Below are 15,881 nucleotides of genomic sequence, written 5' to 3'. Positions count from 1 at the left end.
TCTGACTTCTCTTAAAAGGCAAGGAGGGGAGATACATCTATGTACGGGTGATCCACATTTAGTGACTGCTTTGTTAATAATTGTTCACAGTTACGATCGTGATAGAAAAATCAACTTGTATCTAATCATTACACTCACAAACTTTGCTAGTCTGTAAAACAAAGAAAGACTGAAGTAAGCTCATAAGCATCTTTGCAGTTTCACGTAGTGACTGCTTTCCTTAACAACCAAGTTGTTTGTCCAGATTGTGATTGCTAAGTGAGAACTCTCTGTGTTTAAACTGAGGAGTTTATAATTGTGTGATACAGGCAGTATCGAATTGCTTAGCACCTCTTTTGTGAGCGCAGGGATGTGTGTTGGTTTCAAGTTGGTTTTTGACTTCTGGCGACTGCCTGGACAGGTCCTTGAATTTGTATTAGCAAGGCTTTTCGGAAATGGTTTTGCCATTGCCTACTTCCTAAGGCTAAGAAAAAGGAATTGGTCCAAGGTCACCCACATAACTTCATGCCTAATGTGGGCCTAGAACTCACAATCTTCCAGTTTCTAGCCTGATGCCTTAACCACTATTCTAAATTAGCCTTAACTGGATAAGTAAAGGCACTCAGATTCTATACAATCATGGAGGCTCTAAAGTTTTGTGGGTATGAATTTCCTCCTCTGATTCATCCATTCACAATTTTCTCAATCTCCCCTCTCTTTGCAATCCCCTTTCATTCTTCTTTCATACATATTTTGTAGTCAAATCCTCTTTGTACATTCTATATGACCATCTCATTATATGTCTTTCATACTGGTTGCTCTCTTGTGTATTCAGTTTATAATCATTCAGCATCCATTCATTGAGCCTATCTTTTCTTGGTTTATCACATACATATCCAAAGTAATCCATTTTGACTGCATTCAGCATTCTTTTAGATTCCGTCATACTTTAATTATCAACTACATGTAACAAATAAGCAGAAGTAGACTCTTATACACAGCTATTTTAACTTCTTTTGACAAAACACTCATTCCTCACAATAGGCCAACAGGCCTCGACTTACGACCACAATTGAGCCCAAAATTTATGTTGCTAAGTGAGACATTTAAGTGAGTTTTGCCACATTTTATGACTTTTCTTGCCATAGTTGTTAAGTTAGTCACTACAGCTATTGTTAGTAACTCAGTTGTTAAGTGAATTTATTTTCCTCATTGACTCTGCTTTCAGAAAGTTGCAAAATGGGATCACATGACCTCAAAACACTGCAACCATCATGAATATGATCCTGTTGCCAAGCATCTGAATTTTGATCATGTGACCACGGGGATGCTGCGACGGTCGTAAGTGTGAAATACGGTCTTGTAACTTTGAACAGTCACTAAAGAAACAGTTGTAAGTTGAGGACTACCTGTACACATTAACTTTCTATCAGCAGTTGCACATCTTTAAATCCTTCCATTTTTCTGTTAACAAAAAGGAATAGTGCATTCCAGGATTGTACAAAAGTTTCCCAATCTGAAACAAACAGAGCTTCAAACAAGTTGTTAAAGCCATTCCGGATATGTTCTGAGACAGAAACAACCTTGTTTTAAGCCTGAAAGGGGGTCGGTTTAAATTCAGAACCCTTTTGATGTATGCAGAAAAAGATCAAAGCATTTCCAGTAAGATTGGAACAATCAGTTTCAAACTTTAAGTGGCTGTTTCACAACTCCAAACCAACCGCGTATGTGTACACACACACACACACACACACACACACACACACACACACACACACACAAAAGGACAAGCCAGAGCTTTTCTTACCGGTACAGGTCTGTTCCCAAGAAAGTTGAGGTCACTGTTCTCCCCAAAGAGGTAGCCTTCAGGGTGTGTAGAGTCAAACTTCTCACCTCCCATGATGAAGTGACTGGCAAAGTAGCTTCCTGGAAGAGAGACCACAAGTCTGTCAGAATCAAGTAGAAAAGAGAAGGTAGTGCTTTATAGGACAAAAAAAAAGCACTTCAGAGAATCAAACATGGCCAAAAGCAAATCAGTGGAGTGTAGAATAGCTCATAAAAATAAAGGGTTTAATTTCACACACAGCTGGCCTTTAGAATTGTGGACAAATATTTCAGAAACATCCTGCTCAAAGACGGAAGCCAAAAGGATAATGAGGCAAAAGGAAAAATTTCAATTTTCGGTCACCTTTTTGGAGGGCTTGCTGTCTCTACGATGATAAACATTTCCTGCCAGTTTCCAAACTTGAAAACTCATATTTTAGAATGAAAATAGCAATAGTATTTGGATACTATTAGCAGTGCTTTTACAGCCCTCTCTAAGCAGTTTACAGAGTCAGCGTATTGCCACCAACAATCTGGGCCCTCATTTGACCCACTTCAGAAGGACAGAAGGCTGAGTCAACCTTGAGCCTGGTGAAATTTGAACTGCCAAATTGCAGGCAGCCAGCAGGCAGCAGAAGTAGCCTGCAGTACTGCATTCTAACCACTGCGCCACCACCATAAGGTACAGAAAGCCTACAGATCATGGTTTCCGCAATTCTGTTCAACAATGCCCTTTGGGGGCCCCTGGTATTTTCTTCTGTGTAAAGTACCATGTTGTATCTATATGTGAAGTAGCATGTTTCTTCTTTCCCCCATTTAACCAGTGAGATTATCTGCATGTCCCAGGTGACCTGGCTTAAAGACATCCTATAGCCATTTCCCAGGGACACAAATGCATGACATTATCCTCTTTCCACTTCCAGCCCAGCAAAAGGGCACTTTGCATCCATCTTCCTCTTGCTTCATGTCAAAAGTTGTATTTTCTGTTCTTAACCAGCAGAAGGGATGTTATTGAATAGGCAGTTAGCAGTACTTCATGTCAAGGGTAGGTACTGCCTCCTCTCCCAACTGGCTAGTAAACAGGCCACTCTCTCCCCTCCACTTACATTTGTCTTGGACTGCTGGGTGTGAATTTTTGGCACATAATTATTACTTTCGGGGCTACATTCTTCCTGTAGTGCTTGGATCTTTCAGCAGATCACAGAGAAATGTGTCTGGTGGAGAAAATAAATGTAACATATAAAACAGAGGCTGCACCCGTTTTCCTCCCTGTCTTTTGGACATGACCAGGTTAAATCCAGCTCCTGTCTTTATCTAATTCTATCAAACCCAAACTGACCCCCCAGACAGTCTACTGTAGTCCCATCTAAACAAAATAGAAGCCTCCTCACGACCTCACAGTATGACCTAACCAAAGCCTTCGCAAAGTAATTGCAACATAATGGAACCAATGGTCCATCCTCAATCAAGGATACTCCTCTGACTATCTTAAGATTCCACCAACGTAACCCTGGACTTCTCCAGTTCTGCTGCTCTCCTGAAAGGGTTGTTTTGACTAACAGCAATAACCTCATGTTGAAGGAGCAGGACCTGCTTAATTTCTTCAAAAGCTTCCAACAAATCAGATCCTTAGGATTACCCACTTCAAATTTCTATAAAATCCTTTGCTTTACATACAGAGTTCCTGTTTTCTTGTAAAACAGGCACCCAACAATAAACGGGGTTATCTGTCCCCCACTTTTGTGCTGCCCACTTTTGAATTTCCCATGACAATGTGAATCCAGCAGAGCCTCCCTCAGGTACGTCTCTCTCTCTCTCTCTCTCTCTCTCCTATTGCAGTCAGGTTTGCTTAAAAATTGAGAGAGAGCTTAGAGACTGTAAGACAATATTCATAGGAGCTTCTACTTTCAGCGCCAGGGTTTAGCTTTGTTGTTCAGGTTAACAGTTGATAGTCAGAAGGGACATCTCAGCAAATGATTGTATAGCCACTCCCAGGCTGGGATTCACTTCAAAATTATGCTAAATTTATTTGAAGACAATTGTTTGCCTTGAAAAGGGGGGCGGGGGGGAAATCCTGCCATTAGATCAGTCTTCTCACACAAAAATGGGTTCTCTTTTCATGAAACTCTCTGATAACCTTGAAGAACTGCAGAAGATACTAGCCGTGTTTATGTGTACATCTGTGTGTGTGTATACACAACATAAGCTAGCCTTGGGTAAATATGCAAATATTATGCAAATATTTGCCCTCTGAGATGCTTAACTCTTAGACTTGTTTTCTCCCTAAATACCACTGAAATTTCTGTATCATACATTGTCCCAAGGAGATTGTTAAGAAAAAGTCTTGCTGGAAATCACAAGCTGCTTCACTTCACTTCTACGGCCCTGATAAACTCAGCAGTCTCTAAGGGGCTTTACACAAGGGGACTGAAGTTCATCCAGGGACGTGACACATGTTCAACTTTGGCAATTTGATATTTATCATAGTAAAATGTCTTTTAATTTGCATATTTAAAAACAGAGAAATATCAGTCACATACAGGAAAGGTATTTTGCACAGAATAGTCATTGCCATTTTTCTTTTATCTGAACTACTATATCATTATCTATGTCTTTTATAGATTACACTGAAGCAAGTCTTTTAAAATTTACCCTTCTCACCCTGTAGCAGCAATGGATTATCTGGGGGTATTTTAAGAACCATCGGCATATATCCCCAAACTCCAGTCCACAGCCTGGTACTGGGCTGCAGCCCATTGGGAAACCAGGAAGCACAAGCAGCAGGCGGGTCCATGAACGTGCAAAGCTCCATTTACGCAAGCATGCATGTGAAACCATCCCCTCTCCCTTTCCCTGCTGCTGCTGATGCTGGTCCATGGAGCTGGAAAGGTTGGAGACCGTTATTCTAAGCCAGGGGTGTCAAACTCAAGACCCGCAGGCTGGATTCAGTCTGTGGGGTGCTCAGATCTGAGCCACGGGGCCACCCTGGAACAGCAAAGGACCAGCCCACGGTGCCTCTGCCAGCAAAAACAAAGCTCGGGAGGGTCACACGCAGCCCTCCCAGGCTTTTTCAGCCATGACAGCCTCCTGCAGCCCTCTGTCAGTGAAAACGGAATTCGGTGGGGGGCGTTTGTGGCCCCCCTGAGCTCCGTTTTTGTTGGCAGAGAGCTGCAGGAGGACGTCATGGCTGAAAATGGGACCTCAACAATTGACATCAAGCTGGCCATGCCCACTCTGGCCATGTGCCCCCACCCCCCAAGTCAAACACAATCCTGATGCAGCCCTCAGTGAAATCAAGTTTAACACCCCTGTTCTAACCCATTACAACTCACTACACATGTACAAAAAGAATTTGTGATGAGCTCTTTAAAACTTTTCATATAAAGTACATTCTAAACCACTTATTTTGCCTTTTCTAAACTGGTGAAGATTTTGTTTGAAATGCCTGAATTAATAAACGCAATGAAAGGGAGATATGCTGTATTCCTTTTGGTGATGTGGTTTTAAAATCTTCCCCAATAATTAAATATGGTTGATTTAATATATCTGGTTTTAAAAAAGTTCAAGTTTCAAGCTTTACTTAGAAATTTCGTTTTATCAAAGTAAGATTTTTCATGATGACTAATGCCGGGCATAAGTTAATACACTCTTTAAAAAGTAAAAATAAAAGAACTACTCTTGCAGTAGTCTAAAGTTTTTGTCTATTTGCAATCCAGAAATCACCATCTTTTCAATCCCAGTTCAACAAAACGTCCATTAGGAGATTCCAGAAATATCAAACAAACAGTTTATCCTGATCAAATAGTCCAACTTTATATCCCTTCCATTTTTTCTTCACAATCTTGACCTTTAAATCATTCCAATGGTAGTCTTTGGCATTTTCAAAGCTTCTTAAAGAGGCCTTGTCAAGACCTTTTCTTGATTTGTTTTTTGAAATCCCATTTTGGTAATCTCAACTTCATTGTCTTCTGCGTCTTCAAACTATATGTCATGCAAACATGTTTTAAATTTTTCCTCATCATTTTGTAAAAGTTTATCCTCTGAAATCTTAATCCTTCTGAGATATTATTAATACCTCAGCCCAGTTTTCAAAAACTTCTATAAGATAAGAAAAAGTTATAGCTTTTCTGCCTGGTCTGTTGGTTCCCTCTAGTATCCATCTGAACCTTCAGCAAGCTTCAGTTCCTAATATGGCTTTAGTTCCATTTTAGACATTTCCAAATATTGTTTAATTTTCCCCACAACAAAAAAATTTGTGAGGTAGATTTAGCTGAGGGACTAACTGGCCCAAAGTCACCCAGCCAGTTTTTATGCCTAAGACAGGTTTAAAACTCACTAACTCCTAGTTTCTAGCCTTAACCACTAGACCAAACTGTCTCTTCACTATATATCCATAAAATGGTTAAACTGAGTTTCCTGAACATTATTAGAAAGCGTGTTTGGCTGGCTTAGAGTCCTTATTAAAGCTTTGCTACTGCAGTGAGCAAAGATGTAATTTTCCTTGGTTGCTGACACCCAATCCCACAGGAGATGGCTGTTTTATGGTCTCCTCACTAAGAGCTGCTATTCAGAGCACTTGTGGGTGATCTCCCAATTTTTCCTTCTCCGGAGAAATTTAAAAGACCAGTCTATCTTCACTTTGTCATTCTTCACAGCAGTCATTGTCTCTGCTCATTTCCTGAGACGTGTTCAGTCAGCCATATCTCACACCAGAAGCCAAAATAATATTACTTTAAAATGAAAACATATCTTAAATATGGCAAGAAATCTTGCCATATTAACTTAAGCTAACATATTGTTTTAAAATAATATTAAGTGTAAACTAATATGTATATGTCCTTGCAGGCCAAATAAAAATTACAATATGAATTCCTTCCAATTACAAAGGCAATGCATACAATTTATTGTTATATGAAAGAATACGATTCTTTAAGAAAAATTAACAAATGTGTGTGTACATGTTTACCAGTGTATGTTCCTCAAATGTCTTACATGGTCTATCACAATTATATTCTAATCAAAGGATCTAATAGTAAGAACATCACACCTTTAGTAATATAATTTTAATGATAGGCAGGCCTGTGGTGATGGAATATGTCAACTCAGTAGGAGGTAGGCCTTGATTACCTGTGTGTCTCAGTTCGGAAGCATACAGTAGCAAAATTGGATTTTATTACTACTTAGATAGGAAGTGACCAGGATTTTTTATCCTTTATTTCAGCTGAGGAAAATAGAGGGCACAACCTTACACCTCTGCCACAGTAGCATTTTCACTAACCAAGCAATTCTGAAGTTATATACCGTACTTCATTGGAGAAGAAATATATGGACATCACACACACACACACACTTTATTTCCCAAGCTATTTTCTGGCTGAGTGAATTGAGTGGACTGAAGGTCATTATTAAAAACTGCTCCATTAATTCAATGTGCTCTCTTGGCTCAGTTTCTGTCCTTCACCTGGCAAGGATTCACAGGTTATAGAAGTGCACAATGATTACTCTAGTATTCTCTTTGCACAGCATAGTATAATCTGTAAAAATAAAAACAAGAAACAAGGGCACCCCGTTTTATTTCATTTAGTAAATTTGTCTTCTGCTTTTCATTGTAAAACTGCTAAAGGAAAGCCTGTTACATTTGCCAGCATCCCCGCGATTATGGTTATACAAGATGTAGAGATGTGAGCCAGTTTCTGAGAAATAATGATTTCAATTTGCTAGCACCATATAGAATGGAAATACTTCCTCTAAAACAAGGTTTGAGGATGTTTCCAGGTGAGGCTTTTATTGTGGTATCTCCCTGTTATTTCATAAGATTCTATAAAGGGATTGGACTGCTGCATTGGCAGTATAAAAGACTCAAGTGAATTGTGCTAGGGACAAATTGACTACATAAATAAATAATGCTCCATTTTTTCCCCATAATTTTTATTTCCAGAAAAAAATTGCTTGGGAAAAGAGAGGGAGGAAGACAAGCCAGAATCATCCCAGAAATCTATTCCAATCAGATTCTTCCTTTCCTCCAACCATCAGCCATTTCCCTGCAGGAAGATTCATCAATGTTTGTTTACTATTTATTACCATCTTTCCCACTTCTAGTTAAACCAACTGATGGTGGTTTATTATAACTTTACTAAAACTGTTTACACATTATAAGGGTTGCACTATTACCTGAAAAAACAGGTTATCAATAACCATAATGAATAAAGAAACAAATAGACAAACTAGCAGCATCTAATATCTTTATTATAGTGTATCATTAGTACATTGCCCTTAATTTAGAAGCATGCTTTCTTGTACTATCCCAAATAACTCTTTAATTTTCACAATTTTATGTAGATTTCCACATTGAGCCAATCTAGTGAATGTTCATAGCTGGATCCTTTGTATCAATCTATTGGAATATATAAAAATCCTTTTTAACCTCTCCTCACCATAAAAAAATGTGTTTCACATAACTGTACATTTCAGAAGGGGATTATATATATTTAAAATAATTCACAGGTCTGATTTATTATATACAAATATTGATATTAATACATCTCCTCCATTCCCTAAATTGTAGACAATCTAGGAAAGTAGAATAACACTTTCTTTCATTTCAAATAGGCAACTATACAAATATGATACATAAACAAAATAAACATTTAAAAGAAGAGTTATTTTAACATTTCCCAAGTAAGAAAAACACCAGGTATCTTAAACACAGAAATGCTGCTAGTGTTTTCTACTATTCTGCAATCAATTATTGATGTCTGCTGCTTTTTCCATGTGCATAATTTATAGGGAAACAGATGCACAAGAAAGATGGAGAGAGAAATTGCTGCCTAGAAATACATTGTGAATTCCTTCAGATCTCAACAAAGACAAAATAGATACAACATTTTGGACCAGTGTATACGAAAGGAAATAGAATTATTCAGAACACTGTTTTCACCTAAAACACTGAAGGTGGAGGGGGAAAGGAACAGGACTGTATTTAAATAGCAACATCATTTCATCTATTAATATTTAGGGAGCATAGTATCATAAAGATGTCAGTAACTATATTTTCTCAAAATTACAAATCATTTTGCTCACTTAAGAGACATTCATCCCTTTTATTTTGTGTGTGTGTGTGTGTACACATATTTTAACCATGGAATTTTGCATGGAAATTTTCAAGATTAACAGTACACACAGGATACTTTTCTACACCGGTGCCTAATCTATCTATACAGCCAGTTCCAGAATTGTAATTGTTTTTCAGTTAGCTCATGCTGCAGTGTTTATGTACAACGCTGTAGGGGCATGATGGCAAATTTATGGCACGTGTGCCACAGGTGGCACGCAGAGCCATTTGTGCCGGCACACGAGCTGCAAGGAAACTTACCTCACTGGGCATGCGTACGCCTTACAGTTGATTTTCGGATGGGTGGAAGCCTTTTTTGGCCTCCCAAAGGCTTGAGAAAGGCTTCTGCAGGCTTCTACAAGCTTTGTAGTCTGAAATCTAGCCCTGTTTCATCACTTCCTGTTTTTCCAAAAATACCGGAAGTGACGAAACGGCGCTAGTTTTCAGCCTGCAAAGCCCGCAGAAGCCTTCCTCAAGCCTTTGGGAGGCTGAAAAAGGCCTCAAACCAGCAAAAAAAAAATCAGCTGTGAGGCACAGTGCAGGTAAGGGGGCAGCAGGGGTGGGTGGGGGTAGAAATTACACGCGCATGCGTAGGGGCGTGGGGGGGCACGCATTGCCTTCTGGGTGCTGGCACACAAGTGCGTACATGCAAGCATGCACACAATTTTTGGCACAGGAGCCCAAAAAGGTTAGCCACCACTGCTGTAGGGCATCCATTAGGTTATCTGGCTAGATTGGAAGCTCAGCCCAGGAGCCTTGTAGGAATCTTACTAGCACCTTACTCAAACTCAGTACAGTAGTTTTTCTGATGAAAAGCAGTTTCAAGTCAGGCATACCGACCTATACATCCTCACTGTCTTAATACCACAGAAGAAAAGGAGAAGAAAAGAGTTCTTTAGCTTCAGCCCATGTGTAATTTTTTTTGCTCGAAGTAGTGAAAGTTCAAAACATAATGTCATATACTAAGTCTTCACCATTCAAATTCTTCTTCTGCAATCAAATTACTTTAGTTTCAGGATATGTGATTTTCTCATCATTTACATGATCTCCCAAATCTGGCAATTTTATTTTTCTAGATAACCGGAAACTCTAAAGTCCTTAAATCTTGGGCAAAAGTACCATGATTACAATTTTGAACCAATGTCAATCCAGGAAGTCATCCACAGCATTTCCTTTACTTTGGAACAATATAAATGCAGCTGCTGTATTTATCTCACTTCTGTTGTATTAATCTTCTGATACTGCTATGTAATATCTACTGGTCAAAGTACAAAGGGACCATTCCATTTAGTTAAGCATTTGTTTCTGCTATGAAGTGCTTTATAGTGAAATAAATTTTGCTTGGAGAAAATCAGTTGAAAAACAGCAGAGTGGTTAATTCCCAACTCCCATTTGGTTTTACCTTGGTTGGAGCACTGTGAATAAGAATTTGTGGCAACAAAACAAAGCAGCTAAGTGGAATAATATTAACAATGCCTAGAAGAAATTAATATGTTCACTGGTGACCTCGCATTTTAACAAGCTACTAATTACATTCCTAAATGCCCAAGATAAACACACTTGGGAAGGTAAATATACACTTTTGAAAAAAAGCAACTAATGAGCCAACATCAAAACCTTATATTTTATAAATAATGTGCAGTGAGCCTGAGCTTCACATTTATGCCTTTCAAAAGAAATTAATGCTTTAATTGTTGCCTCTCCAGAGTTTGGATTTCCTTTGGACCAATATACAGCAGGTGGTTATTAGCAGTATGTAATCCTCAGAATTTACACTTTCCAAGCAGCAGCAGGAGTGATGGTAGGAAAGAAGGTACAGTTGCAAGCTGTTATTATAAAGCAACATTACATGGAAATACAAGGAAGATCTATGGCCTGCTTTTGCTCACAATATTTATTTCCACTTGCCAATCTTGGGAGGCAGCTATCCTCTCAGAAACTGTGCTGGAGAACTACACTCAGTCATGGCCAGCAAAGTGAAAACTCTCTCTGTTTTAGCCTTTAACAAAACCCCACTTCGAGAATCATGGTTTGGGAAAAGGCATTTGCCTGAATGCTTGAAGCATTATGGGGCAGTTAAATGAGATGATGCCAGACTAGGGGAAATAGCCACCTGTTTCACAACACAGCATTGGCTTTTATATTTTGGATCTCACCCAGCTTGTTTCTCCCTTGGCCACCGTCCAAAATTAAGGTTCTGCAATAAAAAAATCTTATTGGGTTCAGACCAAGGCCTTCAGGGACTGTTTTTATCCTGGATCTGATTGTTGTTCAAGTGCCACCTAGAAGATAACAGTCATTCTGCAATCTGCACTCTTTTCATCCCACTCTTTTCATCTCTGGAATCACTACTAGAACTTGTTTTTTTCTTCCTCTTCTCAATAATCCTTTTTTTGCATATGTGTCATGTTTTACTGTGTAAGCCTGAGTTAAGGGACTGTCTCACTACTGATATCTATTAAGCTACCTCAGGAACACCTTGGCCTAAAAAAGTTATATGGTCCCCTGAAATAAAAATGCACACCATCATCTAGAATGCCAGCATGTAGAATGAACTGCTAAAAGAATGCTAATAAAACAATTGTGTCAATAAACTAATTTGAACCCACAAGAACCTCTTTCTGCAAAACCCAACAAGTTTAGAAAAATTAAGCTTCAGATGTTTGAAAAGTCTAGAATATCTACCAACAAGCAACAGAGTTATTTTACGTTACCAACAAATATTGGTACATTTTCTTAATATGCAATCAATTTATGGAATTCAACATGCAATAATTCCTACTGTAGGTTGGGACATTTTGTGTGTGAGCATTCCTAAGGTCAATGAGTGAAACTGATTTTATAACATAATAGAAATTAGACTTATTTAGAAAATACATTATAGGTATAGGCAAAACCTAGCACCTAGCTAGTTACATCTTTCCAGAAATGCCTGCTCTATCTGTTTGCGCCTGGGGGAAAAAGGCAGAAGGAAGTGGCCTCCAATTGATAATCTTGTAAAACAAAGAACAGGTCAGTGATAAAGACAGGATGCAATCTCTCTACATCTTACTGCCCTCATGTGGTGAGCAGTCATTTGATACTCAAGAGTCAGTGCCACTGGATTGGACCTCCAGCAGTTCAGTCCTTGTAGAAAAAAAGTGGGGTGAATAATGCTATAAATACAACCTAAACTAGTCTGGAATTGAATAACTGAAATTCCATGAAAACACTTACTTAATAAAGTGCACATTAACACAACATCAGTTCTCTCTTGAAGCTTCTTGGATGAGAAGCAACACCTCTTCAAAGAAAAACAAGAAAATCCAGTTGTCTCTTGAAAAAGCATCTTTGGGACAACCAAGACCTGGATGACTGAGAATCTCCATAGACATTCAACTATGAAATATTTTTACTATTCCTTAAGCAATATCAAATGAGTTCACGCATGACACAATTTATTTCTTCATTCATATCCTGCTATTATTATTGTTATAAATAACTCAATGTAGTGAACATACCCAATAACCTTCCTCTTCCTATTTTCTTCAAAACCCACTCTCTGAGGCAAGTTGGGCTGAGAGAGAGTGATTAGTCCAAAATTACTCAGCTGGCTTTCATGACCAAGGTGGAACTAGAACTCACAGTCTTCTGGTTTCTAGCCTGGTGCCTTAACCACTAGACCAAACTGGTCTTATCCTATATATTTCTTTATAAAAATAATTGTATCTTTTTATAGTTTTATAATCCATTTATATAACTAGATGTTGTTTTAAAATAGAAAAGGAATGTGTATTGCTTTCAAGGGAATATTATACCATAAAACAGAAAGGAAGGGGGGAAAAGCTAAAAAGTTGTGTTTCAGTGTAAAATATTCGTTGTGCTCTTGCCTAATGACAATATGGCCAATAGCAAAAGAAGAGAAAATGGGAATGAGTGAATGAAGCAATAACATTAATGCCATGAAATGGCTTTGAATAAACAGAGTTCTATTGCAAAAACTACTGGGCAACCTGAACTAGCTTCAGTGTTAAAAACAAGCCCGATTCTTTCTTCACTGGAGCCAGTCAAGAATCTATAACATTGATATTTGCTGAAAGAGAAAGCATCCTGGGTATCTTTGTCTTCCAGTACAGCATGAATCATTTAAGTATCAGGGACTTGAGAGATAGATTTCTACTTCCTTGGATTTGTAAGAGAGATTTCCCTTCAGAGTTACATAAAAACTAAAAGGACAAGTTATATTCAAACTGCCCACCACCACCAGTGGGGGGGAAATGGCTGCTGGAGGTGTTAATATATTAAGTGCTGCTTAAAAACTGGGCTTCAGTTTAATAAGATTTTGATCTGCCTGATGAGAGACATTTAGCATTTCAACAGCATAACATTTCCATTTATAAGCTGGACTTCCTTCTGAAATGCCAGCCTTGGAACAGATGGGCTATAACTTATGGACAGAGGAAGAAAACCTAAAATGTAATTGTTAGCAGATTAAATCATCCAGGGCCAGGGAATTACCAGTTGGCGTCCAAAACAGTATTATAAGAGGGGACCATAGGAAGAAAAAAAAAGTGCAGCATGATAAACTCAGCATGATGTGACACCTGGATATCATTTATTTGCAGAAAAAAAATTCCTCCTTTTAAAGAAGATTACAAGATCTCTAAAGGTTAAAATAAAAAAGTATGCACTGTAAAATAGATATGTGTTTTCATACCATTAAAGTGTAATATCCATTCTATTGGATCGCAAGATATACTCTCCCTCCCTCTCCCTGCCTTTCTATTTCTCTCTTTCTCATGCCCACTGTGATCATACATAGACCCTTGGTAATTGTTATCTATACTGTGTCTTTTTTCATAGAACCATGGAGATCAAAGCTCATTGGAATGTTGTGTGTTCTTTCACCAAGGCACAGTGCACCCAAGTATACTTTGCTTCAGTATACTAGTTCCAGACCAATTTCTTTTTATTAGAAGGCATAATAGATCAAATATTACTTATTCCCCCAAAAATAGATCAGGCTTAAGTACAGCGTGAAATTCTTTGTTCCAAGACAATGCTGTGCGGAAGAGATAAGACAAGCACATGCTGTAAAAGACATAAATAAGATCTCCATTAGTCTTTCCCAGGTTAGGTCTGTGTAAAAGTTTGGGAGGTCTTGAGGTTGGGAAGAAAGACCTTTTAAAGAGGATTCTCATGATCACAGCAGAATTTATCTAAACACGCCATCTTGAGAATGTTCAGAAGCTTCATCCAATCAAAATGTGGCAGCCAAGTTGCCAATTGGTGCAAAGTATTGAGAGAATTTCTTGTAGAAAACCAGTACTGGTTGCCAATTGTTTCCCAAGCACAAATTAAGATATAGGCTTCTACAGCTCTAAGCAGCTTGAGATCTGATTAACTGAAAGACCGCCATCTTGACCTGAATGTTTAGTCATTAAGACTGCTCTCCCTTTTCAAGGTCCCATTTGCCAGGAATAGAGAGACTTTTTCTTCGTTGTTCCCAAGCTATGGAATGGTTATGCTTCCTTGGGAGATGTGCTCAGCACCATTCTTTCTGCTTATAGGAAAACAAGGCTCATAGCTAGGTGTTTTCAACAGAATTAGTTAATTCTTAATTCTTCATTTTTTATTATCAGCAATATTTAGTCACATCTGGGTAAACATATGCGATAAAAAATAGAATAAGCATCATAATTGTATTTAAAAGTCTCAATACAGGACCTTTTTCAATCTGCCAGTTTCAAACTGTCTGGTGTAAGAGCACAAACATCAAATGGTTTTTCTAAGAAAAGTTGCTTTGCTATGGCAGATTTTATTGTCCATCACAACCTTAGACAAAATTAGACAGGGGAAAGAAAACCTAAACAGACTGAGGGTGCTATCAAAATATATTTTGTAAGGGACTAAATGCATTGAAGCAGAGTAGAATTCAGCTGGACACTTGGAATCTAATACAAACTGAATGGGCACAATTGAAATGCATCTTATGCGTGCAGGTGTCAGATGAAAAAGACAAGATGAAGAGGATTAGGACTACTTAGGGGAATTGTTGCCCCACCTCCCCGCCATTGACTCAGCTTGAAGGCCATGATGGCACAGCTGGAAGCGTCTCTCTCCAAAAATCTAAACATCATAAAACGGTATCTGTCAAACTCTAGATTAAAGCCATGCATTTTAAATAAGTTTCCCAAAGCATTACTCTTATGCATTACCACTGATCCTATCCTCCTCAAATATTTGCAAAACATTACTAGCATATTGCAGTATTTACTTTGCATTATTTAATTTTATAGCAGCCAGAACGCAGTGCTGCTTCACTAAAAGCAAGCAAATAACAACAAAATCAATCCATATTTTCTGATGGCTTTTACAACATGAGTAGGGCCAGCTTGAAGCATTTAACTGTCTGTGGCAAATGACAAGTTAACGTTCTCTATCTAAATACAGAAATACTGCCTTGGAGGGTTTCATCCTTCAGTGTGGGACAGAGTAGCCTTCTCCTGAGGGCAGCAGAGCGGGAGGCCAATGAAGGCCCAGGACACTCTCCATTTTGTAACCTCTAAAGCCCCCTCTAGCAGTAAGAGCTGAAAACTGACGGAAACTGGCCTTTAAAATAGAGAATAGATATATAAGGAATAGATATATACTGTCGATGGGACGAGTGAAAGACCTTGAGAGATGGAGTGAAGAAATCCTGCCCAGGGAATGATCAGATAAGAGAGGACGTATCCTGTAGCTGGATAGTGAGCGGAACAAGAGGCTCAGAAGTGGCCCTTCCTCAGTTTCTTGGCCTTCAAAGGAGATGGTGGCAAATTTGTACTTTCAGACTTGCAAGATTTTGTTAATGTACCTTTACAATAAAATTAGAATTAGCTTATCTGGTCTTGTGGTTTTTTTTTTTTTTTTTTGGTCTGGTCTACTTGGTAAGGCTGACAATAATGGTGGCTATAAAATAAGAGAACCAAATGGTGTAGTGGTTCAG

At 38.5% G+C, this 15,881-nt stretch overlaps 1 protein-coding gene across 6 annotated transcripts in view; it reads right to left on the bottom strand.

Annotated features, from left to right (window-relative positions):
• The window catches only part of RNF157 (ring finger protein 157), a 92,990-nt gene that overhangs the window by 57,320 nt on the left and 19,789 nt on the right, over positions 1 to 15,881 (bottom strand). For all 6 annotated transcript variants that reach the window (XM_087955748.1, XM_087955746.1, XM_087955745.1 and 3 more), the window contains exon 2: positions 1,787 to 1,905. In XM_087955748.1, the coding sequence (XP_087811874.1) occupies positions 1,787 to 1,879 (93 nt within the window). In that variant the 5' untranslated portion in view covers positions 1,880 to 1,905. The remainder of the gene's footprint in view (positions 1 to 1,786; positions 1,906 to 15,881) is intronic.

This window comes from Notechis scutatus, chromosome 2, assembly GCF_049901735.1.
Source record: "Notechis scutatus isolate UNSWTSFEM ecotype Mainland chromosome 2, rNotScu1.2, whole genome shotgun sequence".
NCBI classification, from domain to species: Eukaryota; Metazoa; Chordata; class Lepidosauria; order Squamata; family Elapidae; genus Notechis; species Notechis scutatus.
The sequence above is the reverse complement of the archived record's forward strand: the minus strand, read 5'-3'. Positions and strand labels throughout refer to the sequence as shown.